The sequence below is a fragment of the Ctenocephalides felis genome, unplaced genomic scaffold (genome assembly GCF_003426905.1).
Source record: "Ctenocephalides felis isolate EL2017-DRISC unplaced genomic scaffold, ASM342690v1 CF-g0.4_SCAFFOLD_00845, whole genome shotgun sequence".
NCBI lineage: Eukaryota > Metazoa > Arthropoda > Insecta > Siphonaptera > Pulicidae > Ctenocephalides > Ctenocephalides felis.
Window position 1 is genome coordinate 64,314,895 of NW_020536999.1, and position 25,425 is coordinate 64,340,319.

At 28.8% G+C, this 25,425-nt stretch overlaps 1 protein-coding gene across 4 annotated transcripts in view; it reads left to right on the plus strand.

Annotated features, from left to right (window-relative positions):
• The window catches only part of LOC113372414 (integrin alpha-PS1), a 290,356-nt gene that overhangs the window by 143,982 nt on the left and 120,949 nt on the right, over positions 1-25,425 (plus strand). For 3 of the 4 annotated variants that reach the window (XM_026612743.1, XM_026612758.1, XM_026612749.1), the window contains exons 2-4: positions 4,155-4,282; positions 6,580-6,603; positions 9,476-9,719. In XM_026612743.1, the coding sequence (XP_026468528.1) occupies positions 4,155-4,282; positions 6,580-6,603; positions 9,476-9,719 (396 nt within the window). The remainder of the gene's footprint in view (positions 1-4,154; positions 4,283-6,579; positions 6,604-9,475; positions 9,720-25,425) is intronic. The other variant, XM_026612765.1, reaches the window with a different exon arrangement.

Below are 25,425 nucleotides of genomic sequence, written 5' to 3' on the forward strand. Positions count from 1 at the left end.
ATTTCAAACTCTTAAAATGCGGCATAAATCGTTTAAATAACAGGGTGGGGTCGATTTTGTGTTGCAACGCATTCAAACCCTTTCTGTTATTATATGCAAATCATTCACATTGTTTTCTTTGAGTCAAACACTTTAATATATTTTTTATTTGCTTGCACAACTATTAATCATAGCATTATCTACAACTAGATTCATTTCTTCTTGTACGAGCATCTATATTTCTTTGTTCTCTATGAAGTTTCCGAGGGAAAGCCCACAATCAAATCATGATAATTCTTGGGATTTTTTGCACATACACTTGACATATCGAATTTTGGAGTAGCAAACAAAAAATGTTGAAGTTTCAACTACTTTGTTAGTTTATAAATTAATAATAATGGCCTAGCCCTGAACATTATAACTTCGAAAAATACCATGATCCGATTGAATGTTTTCTTCAGAAACGTGAGGCATACATACAAACATACTCATAAAAAAAAAGAAATAAATCTGGATGACGTCTGTGAATTTACACACAGAGATTATTTTTTGTTAAGTAATTTTATTTTACAAATTCATATGTGTATTTGTTGTAGGGGAGACTGGGTTAATAAAAATAATTTTGTTATTATACCAGCTGCCCGGGACAAAAAAGTAAATTAAATGGTAACTTAAACATTTGTCTTTGTGGAAATACTGAAATACTGCTCTTAAATACGATGGATTAGCAAAAATAATAATAATGAAATAATAAAATCTAATCACACTATCACACAATCGCTCAAACCAAAATCCAAAAAAACTTACTTTTGACTCATTAAAAGCAATGCGATCAACTGGAAACTTGTCCGAACAAACATACTTCATCTTTCTCCTTTTGGACCCTATCTCAAAATCATTATGGTTTAGCTATTATGTCTTTACCGTACTCATTACTCTTCTTCTTTAAGCCAAACTAAAATTAACTTATTTCCCTAATTGTAAGAAATCAGTATTGATTTTAAAAAAAATGATATAATAGTTAAACTCCAACTCGATTCAGAAAAGAAGTCGTATGAGAGTTTTATTACAGTTCTGAAAAGTTAAAATCTACATAAGTTTATATAACCTAATATGATTAAAAATTATTTTATTTATACAAAACTCTAAAATTAATGAAAATAAAATATGAGTTTTATTGAAACATAGATCAAATTTCGAAAGTTTGAAGGAAGTAGGTAAAATTGCCCGCACATCGTTATATTAAACAAAATAATCTTTTTTTTTGATATATTTCTAATCTGTCTGAATAATTAAGAAACTCAAGTCTAAAGTTTTGAATACATGTATTTTTGATTATTACTAATTTTCTTTAATTTTCTTATTGTTAGTAAAACCTTTAGAAAATTCCAATGGCTTCAATAGATATTTGACTGAAAGAAAACTATTTCGGTTGTGAGTTTTCTCTACCAAATGCTGCTGTCAGTAATTTTGCCCGTTTCATCGATTTAATTTTGGTGATGAGCATGAACCCATTATAATTTTATGATGCACTTGAATAAATAAATGTAGCAGTCAAGTGGCACGGGCCATGCCTCTCGGTCGTGACTTACCAAATTTAAAATTATCGTTATACATGTGTTTTTTTTTCTTTTGGAATGCCGCACTTTTCTTAAGTGGATATATACAATGTGGCCTAAGGATAGATAGCGCCTAACAAAAATATCCTTAGTTGTTGACTTCCACAATTGATACCTGTGTTGATCGATGTATCGTTGTGTCAGAAAGGTCATAGTTTAATGATCATTTACACGAAAATAATGTTCAATCTGAAATATAAGAGCATAGTAGTAAAACATTCCAACTTCATGGCCAGAAAATTATTGAAGACTCACGGCAACAAACGCCTCAAAAGAAACTTTTCTCCACTTGATTGAACAGGATACTTACCAGATTCCTTCGTAATTATTCATTCTATTTATAGTTTTTTTTTAATTTGCTATTTTATTTATATGAACATAATGCTCAGTCTAAAATATAAGAACAGAGTAGATCCCAATTATCTGGCCAGAAATTGAGAAAAAAGCGCCTAATTCATGGATTAGAGCACTGATATTTCTTCACGCTTATTCTATTTAAAGTTATATTCATTTTTAATTTGCTATTATTTATATTTACCTAATTTATTTGTTGTTTACAATTTTTATTTTACTTACTAATGAAAAAAGGGAAACTGAATAGATTGAAATGCTTACATCTTTCAGAACCATGATAATTTACATTCAGATGGTATATCTGTACTTACTTTTCTTGACTTAACCAATTTCAAGCCTTTATATTATTAGAAACGAAATTTATTAGAAATTAGTTGAATGTTATTTTTAAATTTTATACAATAAACGGAATAAACGAAAAAAAACTAATAATTAATCAAACCACTAAATTTAAAAAACTAATTATATTATTGAATTTTAAATAAATTACTTGTCACAATTAGTTAATAATTTGAACAGTTTTGATCAAGTTTGGGGTGATCATTTCTATATATTTACATATGAATAATGAGATAAAACTAAAAATGAGTTAATCTGAATTTCTTGGTATTTTCAATCTTATTTCTAAGATTGATTGTTCATGGAAATGTGTTCAAGATTTTTAAAAACGAAATGACTATGAGTCTAATATTAGCATGAGATAAAAATCACCCACATGCCCAACTTGAGAGCACATGAGTCAAACGAATTACGTCTAGAATACAATTTCTGATGCCAATATTAATAAAACTAATCTTATTCATTAATAATACGTGCTTAATGTATATATTCCTTGATCTTTATCATATTAAAGTTGCTGTTTTAGCACGAACAGCGTGTTTGTGACGTGTTCCGAATTTTAATTAATCATAACAAGAATTTTTTACACATAATAATATGTTAGTCACTAAATGACACTTTCAGAGTTAGATCAGAAATTTCAATTGTTTTTAGTTTCTTAGTCATCTCATCGTTGTTTTCCTGAATATGAGTACATTTTGATAACTCAAAACCATTAGCTAAGAAAGAAATATTAATTATTTCCATTTTTTAGTAATCTCATCGGTCTTTACCTGAATTAATGTGAATTCTGATTTATAACTCAAAGACATTAAGCTAATTGTAATTGAAAAAACTTTCTACAAATGAAAGAGATGGAAATCTGCAGAAAATAAATACTGCTATATAAAGTACATTAGATCCGTAAGGATTATCATTCAAGCCCAAGTAATTTATATTATTTGTTATTATATTAGTACTTATTCCGAGAGCTCAAGTAAAAATATTAAAATCAATACTTAACTCTTCTTGGTACGTCACTATATTCAGAATGTTTACAATAATATAAAAATTAAACTTATAAGGCCTTGACATTAAAGTTTCAAATCAGAATGGAGATACAACTCTATAAAACCTGTGATCCTGTGATTCCAACAGAAATTAGTAAAAAGGAAATGAAAATTGTTTTGGATTATACCTAAATTCATTATTAAAATATAAATATCAATTGTGACATAATGTAATATAGATCAGTTCGGACGTATTTTCTTTTCATTATATTGGCCATGAAGGCGACAATCTTCATGGCATTGCGCTTTTACACGGGATGGCTGCTACCCCTGGTGGTAGCGGCGAGTTTGATAGGATTAATTTTTCTCACTTCTAAAATTGAAGTCTGCGTATATGTAGTAAATAATCAATAAATATATCTCTTTCAGTTATAACTTAGAACAAATCAGTGATTGTAACAAAAACTGCAACAAATGCATAAATTATACCAATTAAACAGACAGTTCACAGCTACAAGGGTTAAATTATATTGTTAAATTATATATTAAACAATTTGAGTTATCGAAGGAGAGACTTAATACGCACATACAAGATCAATGGATATGATCTTAGTTTAACCTGTTCATAATTATCATTTATAATTAGCTTACAGAAATATTTATTTCTGAGTGCTTTATAAAGCTATGACCAAGACAATCACTTTTAACTTAAACTATAGATCTAAAACAATTTTTTGCTAATTATTGCAAACTGTATATCACTAATCATGTTACAAAATCTCCAAAAGAATATCCAAAACTAATTATTTTTTTACATAATTCTTAGTAATATTCCACTTTTATATAAAATATTTATAATTTTCTACTTTTTCAGGATATTAGTTGGTGCACCTCTAGGAAAGAACAAGCAACCCAATACGACCAGATCAGGAGCATTGTATAAATGCCCCTTGACCACACTAAGTTACGATTGCGAACAAGTTATTACTGATGGAAGACGATGTAAGCGAAAATATTAATAAATAACAAACCTTTAAACAAAATGTTCTATAGATATTTATAAGCGCTATAAACTTTTAGAACTGGCGTTATAGATATTCATCTTATCTTGTTCACTTTTAGAGAAGAAAAAGTTTTTACAAGAATAAAAAAATGTTTTTTATAATAAAAAATAAATTTATAGTTGCCAACACAAGCAGTGTACTTGCACTAGCGCAATAAATTAATAAAGCCAAAATATTTAACAAGTAGTTGGTGCTCAGAGTTTTAGTTAGTAGTAACTGAAAAGAAAGCACAATAAAAACTAATTATTTCGCAGACCGAAATATTTGGTAAATAGTCTAACAACATTGTACAAAATGCAAATTTGGTTAGATTTAGTGATCGAATAATAGTTCATGGTTATATACAGGGTGTCTTAGACCTTGACTTCATGCCGAAACTGGGTAATAGTATTGACTTTAATTCTTCTGAAAAAAATTAGAAATAAATACCTCGCTGTTTGGAACTTATGAGCTTTTAAGTATAACCTAGAGCTTTGATGAAATTATGATCATTTTTCGGTTATTGTGATAAACTTTTATTAATTTTGTTCATTTAAACTTTGATGCCATAACCGTGAACAACATGTCTAGGACTACAGTGAAAAAAATACCACATTTGCCCCAAGTTTTCATGAATTATGACATTTTGTTGAATTTAAAATTTTTAAAATCGTCAACTTTGAGATGCCCTCTTTCAAGAAAATGTATTAAAGTGTGTTAGCAATTTTCATCAAAAGTTGGCATGTTCAATGAGGATAGTAAAATAGTAAAATATATAATAGTTCTATTATTGAAACATTTTGAGTAAAACATAAAAATCTAAAACTAACATGATTTTTGGTAGTACATTTTACTCACGTTCAGTTGTGCTTACGAGAAGCATTTGACCTAATTGTGGGAAAAAGTTACTCCAAAAATTATTCCATTTTTAGGTTTTTATATTTTTACTCGAAAATTTCCAATAATAAAACTATCAAGTATTTTATCATTTTACAATCATGATTAGATGCGCCAACTTTGGATGAAATTTGCCAATACACTTAGTACATTATTTTTAAAATAGGGCTTTTCATAGTCAACTAATTTAAAAAAAATTAACAGTTCAACGAATGGTCTTAATTCTTAAAAACTTTGGGCGATTGTGGTATTTTTTATTGTGGTCCTAGTAATATTATTCAAAGACACGGTTCAAATGTTTGAACAAAGTTAATGAAAGTTAACTACAATAACAGAAAATTGGTCATAATTTTACCAAAGCTCAAGGTCGTACTTAAAAGCTCATAATTTTCAAACCAGGTGAGATCATTTTTTTCGAAACAGTTAAGGTCAATACTATCACCTTGTTTCGGCTTGACGTTAAATTCTGGGACACCCTCTATATATATAGATTAGTGTATGTTAGAAATATTAGCCATAGTTAAACGTTAGGCAAAGTCGTGTAGATATTGTTGTTGTTGGTAAGCTACTTGCAAGCTTAAATTAATATCTAATATAATATTTTCAATATTTCTTACAAAAACGTGATATTTATACTACAGATATCATTTTTACTACTACAACTTTTTAAAAAAATAAGCAGTTTGCAAGTTGTTTCAAATAAATAGTTAATAGTATTTATAAACTGGCTTAATACTTCTAGAATTATGCTTACTGGTGGTTTTTAGATAAAAATGGGCGTAGAATTTACAATATAATATGTTAAATTGTATTACAGCTAGCGACGGTGAATATGCTTCAATAATTAATTACTGGATTTTTACATGAATGTTGTCATCATGGATTTTTACATGAAACGTAGAGTTTTTGTATTTCAGGCAAATATTGTGTTTATACGTTTTTGAATAATGATTTAAATCAATACTATTTTAAAGCTCTTCATCAATATATTTGTTTAACTTTTCAATGGTATTAATGCTATTATCATTTCAATAGTTAAAATTTTATATTTAAAAAAATGTGAACAAAACATTTACATTTTTTTAACATTTTATAATAACATTTAATTGCGTATATTTAATTCAACCAGAAAAAAAATCAACATATATTTTCTTACTTTTATCCTTTTCTTGTAGTAGGTACCTTTACCTTTGCCAGCGATGTTTGCTTTTTGAAATCAAAAGAATGCAACATTTTATAAATATTAATATGCTAAATAATAATTTATATATCGCATTGTTTATGCAAATCTATCTGCAAATATATTTTAACAAGCAAATGATCTTTTTTGTCGGTGGCTGTATTGTGTGAAACCTGCAGTGGCAAATGGACTCTATAGCAAATGTAAGTCATGACGTGTGCAATTTAGTTACAACTTTTGCTCTAACTCTTCTAACATTTTTTGCCTAACATTACTTTTATTTATTAGCTAACTATATATTACTACATATTTTTTGCCATCATTACCAATGGAAATCATTTTGGGTTAAGATTTCAATTGAGTGATTTTTTGTTTGTTTTTGTTTTACAACATTTGGGACTTATTGGTATAAGTAATAAATGGATGTAAAAATTGGTTTTGAATATCAGTTTTAATTAAAACTGAAAGATTTTGAAATAAATTAAACTAAACATATTTATATTATTAATCGCATGCTGTATAATAGCTTTGTATAGTGTTACTTTAATGCTTTTAACTGTAGTGCTTTAAAGCTTTTAGTTTGAATGCATCGCTTTATTTTAATTATATTTTTTATAATAATTTTTTTTAGGTTTTGTTGTATTTTCAGAAAAGAATAAAATTGCTTTACAATGTGTGTTACAGAAGTTTTAGAAAAAACTGATGGTGTGTGTCATTGCGCCTCAAGGCAAATTGCTGCATCATGAACAAATATTATATATAAATGTTGAAAAACTGGAAAAAAATGAGAAATATACAAATTTTTGAAAATCTATGAAAAAATATAAACTTTTCGAATGATTTTAATAATATTAATTTGAAAAACTTCACATTAGAAAAATCTGATTTTTGTATATTGAACATTTTTTACTATTCGTTTCAAAAATGTATACATGTTCAAATTGCCTTAAAAGTTAATTAATTTGATTCGATGAGAACATGTAAAATATTTGTTTTTCAACTTAAATCAAAATACCCAAAAACCTGCCTGGGGTTTACCTAACAAATGTCCAAATTTTTACGGGGATCGGACGTATGGCATATGAAAAATGATATAATTACTATTAAATAATTTTTACAAAATAAGGGTTTGTGGTAGGAGGTTGAAATTTTTGGGTTAAATTTTGCTTTTTATATACGCACTATAAAAAAATAAAATTGACCGAATAAAAAGTCTTGGTGGCGGTCAACAACTACTACTTGGCTTCAATTAAAATATACGAAAACCCGCGAGACGATTTACATAACTATTTGCGAATTTATATGTATATAAATAAAAAAATTCATTTGATGATAATGGATTGGTACATATACTAAACTTTATAACGCTTAAAAGTTTGTGATTAATTTCAAAGCCAGACAATTTTATGAACATATTTCACGTTTTCATTTTTCGACTTAGGAAAATATTTTTTTAATAGTTTTTCTCCGGAATGGGTGGGCCCATTATTTTCTGTCTATACCAGAAAATAATGGGTTCTACGCATTAAAATAAAAATCGAATCTCATTGAAAACCCAAATTAGTTCCGATGTGTTTTTAAATGATTTTAACGTACAATAATAACACTGTACTGCGAAATAATTGATACAAAAAAATCATATCATTATTTTTTTATTTTACTATCTTTCATGAAAACTAAAGCTTCTGGAAATTTGTGTAAAATTTGATGTAATTTGCCTTATAATTTCAAGTGTTTTACGTTGTACTGTAAGAATCATTTATTACATTATAGGTTGGTGCAGACGGTTTCTATTTGAATTCTCCAAGTGAATTTGATATCAATTTCAATATAAATCATTTATATATATATATATATATATATATATATATATATAATATACATATCTACTTACATTATGTATAAGTGCAGGCTTTCTAATGCTTTTAAGCAAGGTCGTTAAATTCAGACTTACGATCGATTTCGATTTGCAAGATGACATCCTTTTTAGCCTCGCCTTAAATAACTCGCCAGTCGAGTTAATGCACTTTGTACAAATTATTAAAAATCTGTCTGATTTTAAAACATGAATTACTAGTCGGTAAATCTTTTTAAAAAAATTGTACCATTTATTTAACTTTTAATAAATTATATTTTAACTCCTTATTATAAAGAAAGAATTAGACCGATCATGGAGCACAACAAATTAACATTTTTAGGTTCTTTGAATTTATGAGAAATTAATACCGCATTCAAATTAAGGATTTTGAAAAATTCATTTTTTATAACAAGACAAAAAACTATTATCTCTCAAATTTTACAATGGAATTCTGAATAATATTTTTTTTACGCAAATTAAGGCTTTTTAAAAATTTTGCTTTCATAACAGAACAAAAAGATGATGTCCGCCAAATTTTACAATTAAATTCTACTCTGTTCAATTTTTATGAAAAATATATTCATGCATGAAGAAATTTAAAAAAAAATAAGGTTATTGAAAAATCTGTTTTTGTAACAAAATAACATATTAACAGCCAATTTTACAAGTCAATTCAACGAGATTTACAGTTTGAATTACAACTTTAGACAAACAAGGGAATTCTCAGGTACATATTCTTCTGGGGTTTTGATGAATTTTCGAATGACGATAGAGTTCCTGGTCCAATTAAACCCTATAAAATGTTATAGACCTATTAAGGAAATTGTTTTGACTATCAATTCTATCACCAGGCGAAGTTTCAGCAAAATCCCAGAAGAGCTATTAGAGGCTTTCCCTGTAAGTGTCTCTTTTATACAATTTTGAAATCATCAGCTTGGAAAATTGATCTATATATAGAAGTGAAAACCTATTGAAACACTGTGGTGTACAAGTCATATTTGCATGTGAGGTATTATATGGCAAAAGAGATGATGCCATGTGGACCACATTATAAATACCTTACTGAATCGGGTGGAAGTTCACCCGAAAGGAATTCACCAGTTTTCGTACAGAGAACCCATCAATATATACATATAAATTATTCCTTTTATATGCATGCATACATAACATAATTAAATGTTTATGAAAAATTATTGAAGTAAAACTTTTATATACAGCAATCAACGATGACACATTATATCCACCTGGAAACGACGAATTAAAAGAAGATCAATGGCTCGGGGTTAGTGTCAGCTCCTCTAGCAATGACACCAAAGGTGGCCACATTGTAGTGTGTGCCCACAGGTATGCTTTGAGGCCAAATCCAGATTCAATATGGGGCCAAGGTCTCTGTTATACCCTAATGCAGGATTTTCAACCAGACGAAATTTGGGAACCTTGCAGAGGAAAAAGTGTTAGAGGGTTAGTGAAATATATTTATGGAACTTGATTTTAGTTCTTAGACCAAATCAATGTCTGTTTTTCCTGAAAAGGTTTCGAGAATAAGCTTTTTTGATAATAAAAATAAATCTCTGTCCATATTATTTTAATATGTTCTATAACTTGAAACTTTTTGGCTTGTTAATATGATACAATAATTTACAAAGAATAGAATTTCGGCTTTATGTTAGGGCGGAACGCCCTGAGCAGTTATTGATTTGGCTTAAGAATCGAAATTTACATTAAGGGATGTACCAAAATCTACCTTTGTAATATTTTAGTATATTAATGGTTTGTTTCTATATATTAATTTTTTATGCGGTCTGAATATGACACTATGATTATTTTGACTTTATGGTAATACTATCATTGATTTGAACAAAAAATTGAAATCAAAATTTTCAAGAATAAAAAGAAAGAAAATTATTTGCGTGATGAAATTCAATAAGAAATGAGATCAACGGATCAGTATTGAGTTGTTTTAATTAGCAATATCAATTTTTTAACTTCATTTTGTTCCGTTGGAAGGACAACAAATTTTGCATAATGATATGGTCATTTTTTTAGGTATTGTCAGGTATCTGTTATTAGTCAAATAAATTTTTGTCTAGTCTAAATATTAATAACTAAAATAAGACCGATTATATGTTTTTTTTTTAAATATACCTATTACACCCCGTCTTGCTTTTTAAATTCTGTTCAGACTTGGATCATTTTCAACAAATTTATCCATAATTTTAATCATTGTGAACCTAGATCTATTTGCAAACAAATCTTAACATTGAAAATCATGTTGCTCTTTTCCTAATTCACAACTATCAATATTTTTCTTCTATTCTTGATCATTTGATTGCTTCAGATTATTGTTAGATAGATTACTAATTACGGCTACTGTTCCTTACAATTCTTCATCATCATCCTCATTTATCTCATCTGAGCCGCTTTTACCCATATTTTGGAAAATTTCCGGACTAATAAATAAAAAACATTACTGAAACAGCGCTAAACGAAGCAACATTCTGCGGGAACTTATTAAAAATGAAAAATATTTACGTAGCTATTTGTGACCAATTTAAGTACTTTTTATGTGTCGTATTTACTACTGTGTGAAAACTATGTTGTCATTAATAAGATAAAGATTTCAAAATTAGAGATAAACAAATCTTGAATTTTTAAAGCTGGCTCCGACCAGGCTGTCGTCACTGACCACCACTCCGCGTAGTAAAGTTTAGATATGTATGAAGATCGATATTCAGTGGTTATCATATTATATGTTCTTACCTCACACGATCGTGTAATGACTGTAATGTGTAGATAATGTTGCTTTTGGTCAGTGATCTGAGAGGTCTTTGTTCTATTTAGTACATATTTTAACTGCATTTACTTTGGTGTTCGTTGCCGGTATAATACTGTAGGGAAAGTACCAACAAAATGCCATGGTACTGATATTTATTTACATAATGATAATAAAATCAGTTACAATCATATTAGGAATCACACTATTTTTTTAAAGAAAAAATGCAACTAATTACAAACAATATTTAGTTCAAATAGCACGAACAAAATGATATATAAGGTAAGAACATACCGAGATACTAATTTTGAAGAAGGCAAATAAATTGTTTGGTCGTACTTGGGACATCAGTACATAACCCATTTGCCCAAATGGAGCAAATCATAAATCGTAACCTACCTTCATTTTGGGAACGGGAAAAGAGGTCTTTGCAATAGATGAAAGTTTCTTCTTTTTACTGATGAATTCCTTGGTCTGTTTTTAGAAGTAGTTAGAGTAAAAGTTAAAAGTCAATCATATTTCACAGGTTTCAATTTTTTTTTTTTGGCCTCAAATGATTTAACCTGTAGTTCTTGTTGCTTTGATAATTACAATAAAATTGATTAAAATCACTAATGATTAACCATATTCATTCTGATATGTATAAATTTATTATTATGATTATTTATTACTTTGCGTTTCTTACCATTTTCAAGAATTGTTTAATATATATTAAACAATCAACTCAAGAAATATTGTTCAATATTTTTCATCAATATTCTTGATTTAGGACAGACATGTGCCAATTTCCTTGAATGTATTAAAGAAAAACCTAACCGAGCATATTTTGTCTGAATTCTATCTAATCATCAGTTTATTTTAGATAGATTCATAGAATTGTTAATTTAATTCATTATTATTTCAAATTCAAACTGTAGTGGTTAGTAATTTGTCGACGTAAGTCAGACATTCCATGAAATATAAATATGGCATCAATACACTATTTTGTTATTCATCTAGAATCTCATATTTACTTAAAATTTTGTTTAAACCAACAAATTTAATTGAAATATAAGCTCTTATAATTCTCAGTTATAATTATCAATAAAAACAAAAAATGCTCCTGGTCAGTGTTTTTGCTACTTAATTAACTGAAAAGTTAATTTTATTGAAAAATTGATTCTAATCTCAGACTATGTAAATCAAGCTGAGTCTGCAAGTATTAAATTACTTTTGTTGGTCAAAGATTTAAGTCATCACTAAAAGACTAAGTAAACTCTTAATCAAATCCATATAGGCATAGTGAAATTATTTATTTTGATTACTCTGAACTTCTGGAGTTTATCTACTTTCGCAATCACTAAGATTACCTCACTAAACATATGCCCATTTAAATTCACTTTATAGCGCAACGCTAAATCTTTCAGTAATAAAAAAAAACGTAATGAGCAGTATAATAAAGGACTTGCGAAGAGATAAAAAACTTTCGTGTTTATAAAAAACTATTGGCAACTGCATTAAGAATATCTCAATGGACTTTTACATCGAGCATTGCTTATTTTTTCTAAAGTTTTTGTATATAGCTGTAAACGTCTGTATCCAAATTGGAGCTACTAAAAGCAAATATATCAATGAAATCAATGGTTCTGTCTAGACTACAAATTCTACATGAAAAAGAAAGTTTGCATTTTGCAATTGAACTAGCCATAAATAAACAATCAGAGCAGACGGTATTGAAGACATCATCAAATTCAAGTTAAAATCACATTACCAATGAAAAAACTGCATTATTATGATTTACTTTAAAAAAACTAGTGGTGTATATGGCATCGTGCCTTAAGGCAAATTGCTGAAACTTCCCGTACGGTAACGAAATGTCAAGGAATATTAAATGTTTTCAAATAGATTATCATAAATTAATACTGTAACATTGTCTAATATTTTTAAGAATTATATAAAGTGAATGGCAAAGTTAAAAATATTTGCTTAAAGTATATTAAAACTTATGTCAGAATTACAATTAAAATTTGAATTATTTTCGATATACAAATAAAAAATATTTTTTGAAAAAAATTTTTTTTGAAGAAACAAATTTTGAAGAAAAAAATTGAACAATTTTTTTTTCTAAAAGCAATTATTTTGTTAAAACAAGCAAAAATTTCTTTGAATCACTCAAATCGGACGCTTAGTTTTCTCAAAACCTGCTATTTTTTGCACATTTAGCTCTGTATTTCCGAAACCGCTGGACCTGTTTTTTCCAATAACTAATCACCACATCTCCACGTCATTATGAATTGTATGTTTTTTGGATCATTCAAATCGGTTGATCCGTGCGTCCGAAAACGTGGACGAAAAATTGTATCCATACATACACACACATCCATTTATGCCAAAATCTTCAGAAACCTTCAAAACGTCGAGAAATGTAAAAATTTTCAATTTCGATTTTTGGACGATTACAATAACTTACCTAAAATTAAAGTCTATTCAAATATAGAATCATCATTTCAAAAACAAGTCAGTTGTAGTAAGTCCATAGCATATTTTATATGGCATACTTGAAATTTTCATACTTTGTCATTACATAATGATTTTCTTTCTTATCTGCACCAGGCAGCAAAATAAAATAAACTAGTTTAGTTGTTAAGTTATACAAGGTTAAGTTTTTAGGTTTAATTGTTTCACAATATATCTCAATTAATAAAAGTAACATTCTTTTATAGATAATTTTAAATTTAAACGGTTTTAAATTAATTTTAAGTACATGATTATATGCAGATGGATTTTATAGTCATATTTTAAAATAAATACATATTGTTTTTTTTAATAAATGATGTTTATTTAATGTTGTAGAGAACACGAAGAATACGGTTTTTGTCAAGCTGGAACGAGCAGTGTTCTCATTGGAGACTCATTAATGATCGGGGCACCTGGACCATATACATGGACTGGCACAATGTTTGTGATGTCTACTGAGGAGGATTTTCTGAGCAGAGATCATGAAAAATATTATGGTCCACTTGTTACTGATCGACCTGTTCCCAAATACAGCTATCTCGGTATGTTTCTTGATAACCTGTTTTAAATGATAATTGCATTACTTTTTTCTTGTAAAATTAAACAAAATTATCATATAATATTTGGATATGTTATTATATATCTACTGTTTCAATCTAATATAATTCTGTAAAAATTTACTACTCTCATAGAATTAAGGTGAATTTTTAGCTTCTCATTTTCATTGTCGATTTTTTTTACTATGCAGTAGCATTATTGATGATGTCACTAATTAAATTCGAATAAGTGCGTGTGTGCATGTATACGTGACCCAGAATTTGACCTTTCATGACGATTTTTGAAAAAAACGGCGGCACTAAACTTAAACATTTAAAAGCCATTTGATGAAACCGATAAGGATCGCTCCCTTATAATTAGCAGAAAAGTACCAAAAAATATCAACAAAAAAATTTTGAATTAATTTTGAAAATTCGAAAGTTCTACTAAAGATAAGAGTTAGAAATCGTGCTGATCAGTTTTTCTTGCTCTAAAACTAAAATACTTATTTCTTATTGATTTAGTCAATTATTTACACATACAACTTACCTTAAGGCAAATTGGTCCATTTACACCTGGTTATTTATTAATTTTTTATCAGGAATGTCGGTCGCAGGCGGCAAATTTATCAGCAATAATGAAATCTCATATGCAGCTGGTGCTCCTCGAGCAGAAGGCACTGGTCAAGTAGTCATTTTTAAGAAAACTAAAAATGTCAATCCAATGGAAGTGATTTATGTCATTCCTGGCGAACAGTTTGGTTCCAGTTTTGGTTACGAAATTGCCAGAGCTGATATCAATGGAGACGGGTGAGCAATCAAATAGTAATTATCATGTTTTAATTGCATTATAATAAACTTCAATTATTAACAGATGGGACGACATGATTGTAGGCGCGCCTTTCTATTTCTCAAAAGAAAAGGGTGGGGCTGTTTATGTATTTATAAACAACAAGGGACGTTTTCTTGAAAATTACTCATCCCGCCTGTTAGGTCCAAAGTATGACAGCAGGTTTGGTTTTGCTTTAGCAGCAGTTGGAGATTTGAATAAGGATGGTTGTGAAGACATAGCAGTAGGTGCTCCTTATGAAGGAAGTGGCGCAGTTTACATTTTCTTTGGTTCTAGACAAGGGATACAAGAAAAACCTTCTCAGGTTAGATACTTATATTTTAAAACCTTTGATTAAATTATGATGTAATATTATAAATTTTAAAATTTGATTGATTTCATTCAGGTAATACATTCTGGAGTTGGTCCAATGAAATATATGTTAACTTTTGGATACTCTTTATCTGGTGGATTAGATATGGATAATAATGGATATCCTGACTTAGTTGTTGGTGCATATGCATCAGACGCTGTTGCTTTGATCAGGTCTAGGCCGATCATTGATATATTCACAGAATTGCGATCACACCATGAGACAAAAAACGTCGACACTAGCAAAACTGGTTGCAGAGCTGATCCCAATTCGAATTATACATGGTATTATTGAGAATATATTTTGTTTTCTTCTTACCCCTTATATTGTAACCATTTCGTCACGATCGTCGTCTATAGACGACTTGGGTATACGAGTGTCTCCTATAGAAGTCTTTCTGTATGCAGTCTACTCTTCAAAATTTATTATTCCGAAATAAATTATTGCGAGTTCTAATTTCTTATCGTGATTTTATTTCTCTATAAGTGTAATTTTTATTTTTAAAATGCGTATTAGTTGATAGAAAACCCTTAAATATTTATGGTAATAAATACTTGGGCAACTTGCTGGCTCGCACACCAGGTCACTCTTGCAAACACTCGCACACAGTACGAGCAATTTTAATATAAATAAAAATATCATTAGTAATTTTGACTGAAATAAGTACCTATTCATAAGTGTACTTTTTTATTTTCTAATGTAGTTTTTATTTTCTATTACAGTTTTTCTTTTGAGACATGTGCTAAAATAAAAGGACAAACTCAGGATGTAAAATTGTTATACCATTTAGTGGCAGAGACATTTCAACCCACTCACAAATTTTCAAGAGTTTGGTTTAACAACCCCAACGACGTCATCAGGCCAAGTGAAGTTTCAAGCGTTGTAAGTCTTATAAATGGTCATCATTGTGCCAAACATGTACTGTATCTTAAGGAGAATACAAGAGATATTCTGCAACCAATAAAGGTAATAATTTAGTTTATAAAATATGTAAATTGGTAGTAATATTTCTTCAAATTTATAGTTCAAACTGAATTATACATTGCAACAAAATGATCCACCAATACCGAGGCGAGGGTCACCGTTACCATCGATCGATTTATATCCTGTCCTGAATCAAACTCATGCTGAGTTGATATTTGAAGCTACATTCCAAAAGGACTGTGGAGAAGATTTAGAATGCACTAGCGATTTATTCTTGACTTCGGTTTCCAATTTAAAGTATAATGAATTAGTAATGGGCGAAAACACAGATCTCACTGTTCATATAACAGTGGAGAACAAAGCTGAACCAGCCTATGAACCTTGGTTGTACGTAGTACACCCAATCGGACTGGATTTTGTGTCCAGCAAAGTAAAGCAACAAGCCCAAGTTGATTGTAACGTTTATAATTCCACGGTAGTCGCTTGTGAACTCGCTAATCCATTTAAATTTGGCAGTTCCGTTAATATCGCCATGCGTTTTGATCCCAAAAATATTTCGGCTGATATTAATAGCATGGACTTCTTCATTTTTGCTAATTCTACATCAAAAGAATTACAAAAAAGGCCATGGAATGTATTAGAAATTCGAATTATCAGAAAAGCAAACATTTCTTTAAGAGGAACTGCAAAACCTGAACAAGTATACTATGGTGGAATTCCAAGAGGGGAGGCTGTTATGAAATTCAGAGAAGATGTAGGCAGCCCAGTCATACATGCTTTTGAGGTCTATAACGAAGGACCATGGATGTCCAATGATTTAATTATTGAAATTTTATGGCCGCATCAAGTTGCCAATAACAAAGAGAAAGGGAAATGGTTGCTTTATGTGGTCGACGTGCCGACATTTGATAGTTAGTACTATTTTTCATTAATAATTTATGTTAATTGTTTTATCTAAATTGATTTTTATTTTTTAGGCCCAGAAAAAGGTGAATGTGAAATTGATTCAAGCATTATAAATCCTTTACATTTAGAACAACGTTTTGGCGCACCTGAAGCTTTGATGGAGCAGCTGCTCGATCCTAGAAACTATTCTAGTAATAATTGGTTGAATTTCAATGATAATGTTAGAATAAAAAGAAGAATTTGGAAGCGAGATACGGAAATGATCGTGAGACCAGAAGCTATTATAGATAGTGAGGGGAGAAAAACAGAGATAGTCACTATGGTGAATTCATAATAATTTAGATATTTTTTTTGGAAAAGTTCAATTGATCAATAAAACTTATTATAATTATAGAGTTGCCAGAATACCAGAGGTGCAAAATGTATAAAATTTGTTTGTCGATTACGTCCTTTGCAAGCACGCAAGCAAGCCGTAATCAGAATCAGTGCTCGCTTATGGAATGCTACCTTGGTCGAAGACTATGCACAGAAGAGCCAAGTCAATATAATATCAGTGGCTAAAGTATATTCATCGGAGTCAACTCAAAGCTATGTCGCTACGGTAAACAATTATTGAATTAGAAATTATTAATAATACTAATAATTTGTTTAACTTAATAGAACTAAAACTTACTCGTATGCGTATGTATATAATGTATACTTAAAACGTCGAAAGACAGGAAATTATAATCAGGAAATCGGTGTTTCTTTGGGAAAGCGTTCGAAAGATATCATTTGGTAATCGTGCTGGTTAGTTATCGATAAAGACCGGACAGGCTATTTTTGCGATTTGAAAAAATAATCCGTCGATTTTGATGATACTTTTGTGATGATAGTAATTATAGTCTCAAAGAACATACTAAATTGAAGAGGTTTAATTTTAAAAAATTCATCGAGGTTTAGAAAAATTGGCAGTGCTTTTATGATGTGGGCCTTTTGTGAACGTTTTCTCCAAATTTTGAAGTTTTAGAGTTTCTTTGGCATAAGCAGAATAGTGCAAATTTTTTCATTCACGTATTCGGAAAAAATCCTGAACTGATTTTGATAATTCACAAACTACTCGACACTCTACTGGCAAAGATCGATGGAATCGTTTTTTCGTAGTTGATTATTATTTTTTGCGATTTGAATGAAACCTCTTTTGGCTATAGAGTTCCTGGTCTTAACTATCATAAAATATTAAAGGCCTACTCCAAGTGGTTTTATTATGAAAGTTAGTAAATGCTCGGAATAATCGGCCTCGCTTTTAGAAAATACTCCGTGTTTGTATTAGGGGCGTGTTTATTTCTAATAATTTGTAATATTTGAACCATTTATCGAATATTATATAACTATTATTTTTATGCATATATTTATTGTCAATCAGAATATATTACGTCACTCAATAAATCCGTAGGATAATACATAGATGATGTAGCTATGTAATCATCCATATAATTTATAGGCAGCAACAACTTTAAAAAGATATATGTCAAAATTTCATTACAATCCGACGATTAGTTTACAAGTTACAGTGGTTTAAGTGGCGCTACTTTTGGTTTTCGGAATCACGAATTCAAAGCAATTTCGTGGGTTGATTTATCATTGCTTTTTAATGAGAAAAAATATCATCACAACCAAAGCATCGCTTAATAAATGTTATCTGAACTTTAACCTTTTACCGAATCGAGGCATACGGTGAAAAAGTGATTTGCTGATTTTAATCGTGGCCATATAGACACGGTCGATGCTGAACCCTCTGGAAGGCTAATTGAAGGCGGAAAACATAAAAAAGTCCACCGAATCGTTTTGGAAAACTAAAAGTGAAAATGCTTGAAACAGCTGACCTCTCTAAGATAGATAGCAATAGAATATGTTGGACATATCGTTCGCACATATTTGAATAGGAAAAAGCTCTGTGCTAAATGGGTGCCGCGCGAACTCATTTGACCAAAAGCATAACAAATTGATGATTTATAAGAGTATTTGAAGCTGTTTAATCGAAATAAAACTGAGCTTTTGCATCAATATGTTACCATGTATGTGACCTGGCTTTACCACTACACTTCGGAGTCGAATAGACAGTCATCCGAGGGGACTAGACATGATGAGAAAAAAAATGCAAACGAGCCGCAGGCAAGATTATGGCCTCAGTCTTTTGGAATTTGCAAAAAATAATCTTCATCAACTATCTCGAGAAAGGTTATTTGGAACATTGGAAGATCGAAATCGGAGAAATGGCGCATTTAAAAAAGAAAAACAGTACTGCTCCATCAGGACAACGTGCCAAGTCACAAATCCGCGAATACAGAGGCAAAAAAACATAAATTGGGCTCGGAATTGCTACCCCACCTACTATATTCTATAGATCTGTTCCCAACAACCTTATACTGTTCTCAGATCTCAAAAGGATGCTCGATGTAAAGAAATGTTTGCCAAATGATGAGATGATAGCCGAATTTTGTGGCAAAGTACAAATCGTACTACAAAAATGGCTTCGAAAAGTTCGAAGTTTACTATAATCGTCTTCGAAGAAAACTATATTGAATATAACAAACGAATTTAAAAAAATAGCTTTTTCTTAGTTATCCTACGACTTATTGAGTGAAGTGATACATTATTCTTTAATACTATGCGCTGGCCTTAAAGAGTTTATCTTCAGTAAGATTACTTCTTTTTTTATTTTTCAACATCTTAAATAACTAACAAGTTTGGAAAATTTAAACAAAATTGAATAATTTGCAATAAAAGCTCCACGGCAATCATTCTTGTTATTTAATTGATTAAGTTGATTTATTTAAATATGTCGGGATGTTTATGCAACATGTTCCAACACTTTTTTTAATAATTTTCTAAGACAAATGTATGTATTTATAATTAGAGATTTTTTTCCAGGCTACAACGAAAGCATATCCTGATTTGTTGGAACAAATTGATAGTTTTGTTGACTTATGGATAATTATTGTTTCTGTGATAATTGGTTTATTACTACTTATCGGATTAATAATTTTGCTGTGGCGGTGTGGATTTTTCAAAAGAAGCAGACCAGACCCTACATTATCTGGAAATATTGAAAAACAGCACAGAGAGGATAGTCCGTTTTTGGCAGACAATAAATAAATAGTTGTGCGTATTTGAACATTCTGAATTTTTGAAGTTTTAGAAAAATTTCCGTAAATACTGGTGTGAAATTGCCTTATTTCGATCCTAAATTTTATTTAAAAAAAGACTTGTAATATATAACAAATCATCGAGTGTTTCGAAATTAGTTGTTTTTGGGAACGTTTATTTAATTAAGATATTATTTAATATTAATACTAAGTTGCTGTGCATTTTGAAAGTTTAAATATTTTCGAAAGAATTTATAAATTGATGAAAGTATCGTAGTGTAAAAGTGCCGATGAGTTATTGATTTTTAATTGTTGTAAATATTAACTTTAGCGGTAGTTATATTATAAATTGTAAATAAGCAATATTTTTATATACGAAAAATCATTATTTAATCTCTGAGCAATGAATTATTTGCAAGTATTATTAATTTTATAGAATTTGCTCTATATAAAATACAATTTTATATGATATAATATAATATAATATAATATAATATATATATATATATATATATATATATATAGCAGTTATTATGTTAATATTAAGTTAATTTAAGAGGAAGTCATATTTGTTAGTACTTAATGAAGACGAATCTATTCTATGGAATAATGGCATTATGAAAAATCCATATTAATTTTTATTGAATGAAACTAAAAAATCAAGTAATTTATATTTATATTTATAGAAAAATATTAAGAAATTTTTAATTATATTGTGACGACATGTTATATAATTATTGTTATACATATATAGTATACTTATATTTAAATTATTATGAAATATCTATTTGTATATATATATATATTATATATATATATATATATATATATATATTATATTCAGGGTGTCACAGAATCCACCGTAAACCTTTCATAAAGAACACACTATTTTTCATTTAAAATTCAAAGTTATTTTTAGGATTTTAATTCTTACAAACTATATAATTTTTGTGGCCCTACAAATGAACAAACATGTTAAAAACTAATCACAATAATCGAAAAATGGTCGCAGTATGACCAAAGCTCTCGGGTGTACTTAATAGTTCGTAATTTTCAAACTACACTAGATTTTTGTTTCCTAATATTTCTCATGATACTTAGATATGATCATTACTATTACCACGTTTCGGCTTCACGTTTAGTTCTGGGACACCCTATATATATTCGTAATAGCTATGTCCAGTAAATACAAAATCTTGTTCGTGTCTTAGAAACCGTGTCTTAAAATTATTTATGAAAAATGGTTTTACATTATACAAAACGGTGGTTAGAAATGTGTAAAATATTTGAAAAAAAACTCTGTTTTACGAAGGACAGATTAACTCTAAATGCGGTCTTATTTATTATAAATTTTTATAACATTTACATAAAATGATGATCTACATGCATACATGCATTATATTGCATATGCATAAGCCATATATATTTTAAATTTATATATACATATATAAATATGGAGCTCCAAAATAAGAAAATGCGCATTTATACTATTAGACATACACATACTATATGCATTTATACATGTATTTATGTATTTATGTACTTACGCTTAGTTTTTGGCATGCCATCATATCCCATGATCATGAAAAAAGCATATAAAAATTGTAAATAATAAGATTTAAAAAAAATTATAATCTGTACACCTCATAATAAATTTATATTAATTTGAAGATTAATCTTCAAAGGCACAAGTTAGTTGAAAGTGCATAAAATTGCATCATGATGGCATTCTTTATCTCATGTAATATATAAATGTAGATCTTATATGATATAAATCGATTAGATTCTGGCATTTCTCATCACTTAGAAATTATGTGATACATACAGTTATGAAGACATTGGAGTAGTATCTTTCATTATGCACATCATGTAATCCTGAAAAGAGTGAATACAGTCAACCCTATGATAACGCGGAGAGTGTGTACCGTGTAATATGGAAACTGCGCTATAAAAGAGTCGGGTTTGAAGTACAAACCAGGCTAATTCGTAGTGCGTTCTATGGAAATCGGCTATCGCGTTGTATAGGAACCGTTTTATAAGAAACTCAACTAGTACAAATCACATCATTCGTTCGCGTTATGAATAAATACAAAAGGACATCAAAATAAAATAAATTAATTTTATCATTCTAGAAAAATTAAACTAAAGCTAAACTAAAAAATGATTTTCAAACAAAAAATTTTTTAAGTAGTTTTTTTTTAAAAAAGACTAACGTTCTGTGAGCGAGACCACATACTACTAAAACCGATGTCGTACTCAGCTTTGATTTAAACTGGCATGTGTATATAAACATATTGTAAAAGATAAAAAATATGTTATAAGATACAATTTTATGCATAAAATCTTTCACAAAAAATATCTTGTTAGTCATTTATAGGCTGCGCGGAGACAAATTACGGGCTGTTAAACGAAAACCGTGCTATAGGAGTAATGTGTTATATGAGGTCTGTTATCGCGTAGTACAGAAACCGCGTTTCCAGAGTACCGAGATATCGTAGGGTTGACTGTAGATTTATATAGAAATTGTAAACTAAAAAAATCATGCATTTGATTCATTATCACGTTATCACGAAAGTGGTTTGACTGAATTTTATTTTATGATGTGAATTCTCTATTTGCTGTATCTTGTTATTGTTTTAGCACATTTGCAATTTATTATATATATAACAACTAAAATTAGAACAAAAATGTTACATTTAGTTGAAAAATTAACTTTTGAAAAAATGATGTAGGAAAAAATGAAATTCTGTGATAAATATAATAAACTGCAAATGTAATAAAAATATATGCCATAAAATTTTCAAACCTATAACTTACTTTTGGAACAAGCAAATTTATTTTTGTTTCTATAGAAATGTGGTGCTCTTCAAAAGTATTTTCTAGCTATAAGTACTTATATTTTTTCATCTTTACGTTTTCTAGTTTATTTTGTTAAAAGTTTGAATCATTTCTTGGGTCACACTCATAGATTTTATAATACATAATATAACATTATAAGATCTATGGTCATACTGCATTATTTTCATTTTAGTTAATATCAAACAACTTGAATTACGCTTAAATATCTCTTTGCAACGCAAATCTAAGGGTAGAAATTTTTATTATAAAATGTTTTTTCTTATGTATTTCTTCATCAATCATGTTAATAATACTTATTAAGAATTGCTTGTCGATAAGAACAAGTTCCACTATAAAATTTTCCCACCTTTATAAATATTTAGAAATGTGTACATATATTTTCAATATTTCAAATTTTATTTATAAAAATATATTTGCAAATAGTGTAAGATTTTTATTTTAATAATGCATTTATTTTATTTATTTGCACTTATAGATTATTTACATTAGAATATCGAAACGGCGTAAAATGCTGTATCTGATTGTAATAATACTATATTTTACAAAGTTACAGGGTTAACAAGTTCCTGGGGCATCTGAAATTAATAGATCTCAATAAATAGATACCACATTTTTATACAAATATATTTTAAAAAATCATACAAAATTTCAAGTTCTATCAACTTGTTATATATATATTTAATAGCATGGTGCATTTTTATTATCCTTCCAAAGAAATTTTTTGCCAGAAAATCCGATTTGCTAATTTTATGTTTTTTCGATATGTCGAGTCATTTTGAATCGCTTAAGACAAACATTGGAAAATTTATGTGTGAGTGTATATATGAGTGTGTGTGCGAATGTAAGCCATTTTTTATCTTCCTTCAGAAAAACGGCTGCATCGATTTCAGAAGTTTAAAAGCCATTCGATGTAACTCATTGAAAACAGTAGATTTATTTGTAACGTGCGGTAGAGCTATTTCTTTGCAACTATCAGGAGATAAGTGTAAAATTTGTCGACCACGTTTTAGAAAAACCGATTTTGAAAATCGAATTAATTACGTTTTGGTAAAACTCCGCCAGGCGGCTTCTTCTCAAGTAGTTATCAAAAAAAGTTATGTTTTTTTTCAATTTGGACGAAACTTATGCAAATATTCTACAATTTATGGACCTGAGATAAGTGGCATAATTATAAAAATATAAAATTATAACAGTTTTTAGAAATACTCCGTAAATGTATTAGGCTTGAGTTCGTTTTTCGTTCAATAATATGATATTTAAACTAACTTAATTGTTGAAAATAACTTACATGTTTGGCTAATTTGCATAAAATTGTGATATTTGCAATAGTTTCTCAAATCGTGACGCCATCGGGCAGCTCGGTATACCTACTTATAATAAGTAGATCATAAATAAATGAATTGATCGCTTATTAATAATGTCCTTATTTACACATGTCGGAAGGTTCATGCAACTTTCATTCACGCAAAATGCCACTTACCCCCATTTTTTTTAGTTTTAGGTAAATGAAAATTATTTTAATTTCGAAAATGTATTAGAAATTAAATTAAAATTATTGAAAAATTGGTAATAAAATGTGTTGGAGTTAAATTTTATGGCTTAAACTTTATTTTATGTTATGCTCACAAAGAAAGCTATATTTTAAAATCTTCTCATAAAATTAGTACCGTTATTTTATATTAAATATTTGTCCACAAATGTACTGTGTACCTCTTATGTTAAATATTGCTTATGCCCACAATACGGATTTTTCAATCATAATTTGATATCGGCATTATTATTTACAGATCTAACAGCATCATCGATGGCTCTTGCTATATATTCCATATTACTAGAATTAATTCCACACATATTGATTCTTCCACATTTTAATATGTATATGTGGTATTTCTGCATCAAATATTCTACTTGCTTATCTAAAAAATCATATTTTTATTCCCTTATATATATATATATATATATATATATATATTAAATATTTTTTACCATTTAAACCAGTATAGAAAAACATTCCTATTTGTTGTGTTACGTGGTCCCATGATCCGGGTATTTTTAATTTTTGCAGATGTGTTTTTAACTTTTTCCTTAGTGATCTTATACGAAATGACATTATTCTTATACTTTCCAACCTATCAATAAAATTTTCAACCTATCATTATAATTTTTGTAAATTATGAAATTATGTTCTTGTACTTACCATTGACTTTTTAACGTTTTATCATTCAAAATCAATCCAACTACTCGTGCACCATGATTTGTTGTATTGGAATACATAGCACGAATCAATATTGTGAACTGAGATTTTATTGCATTCAAAACTTGTTCAGTTTTTGTTACTATTAT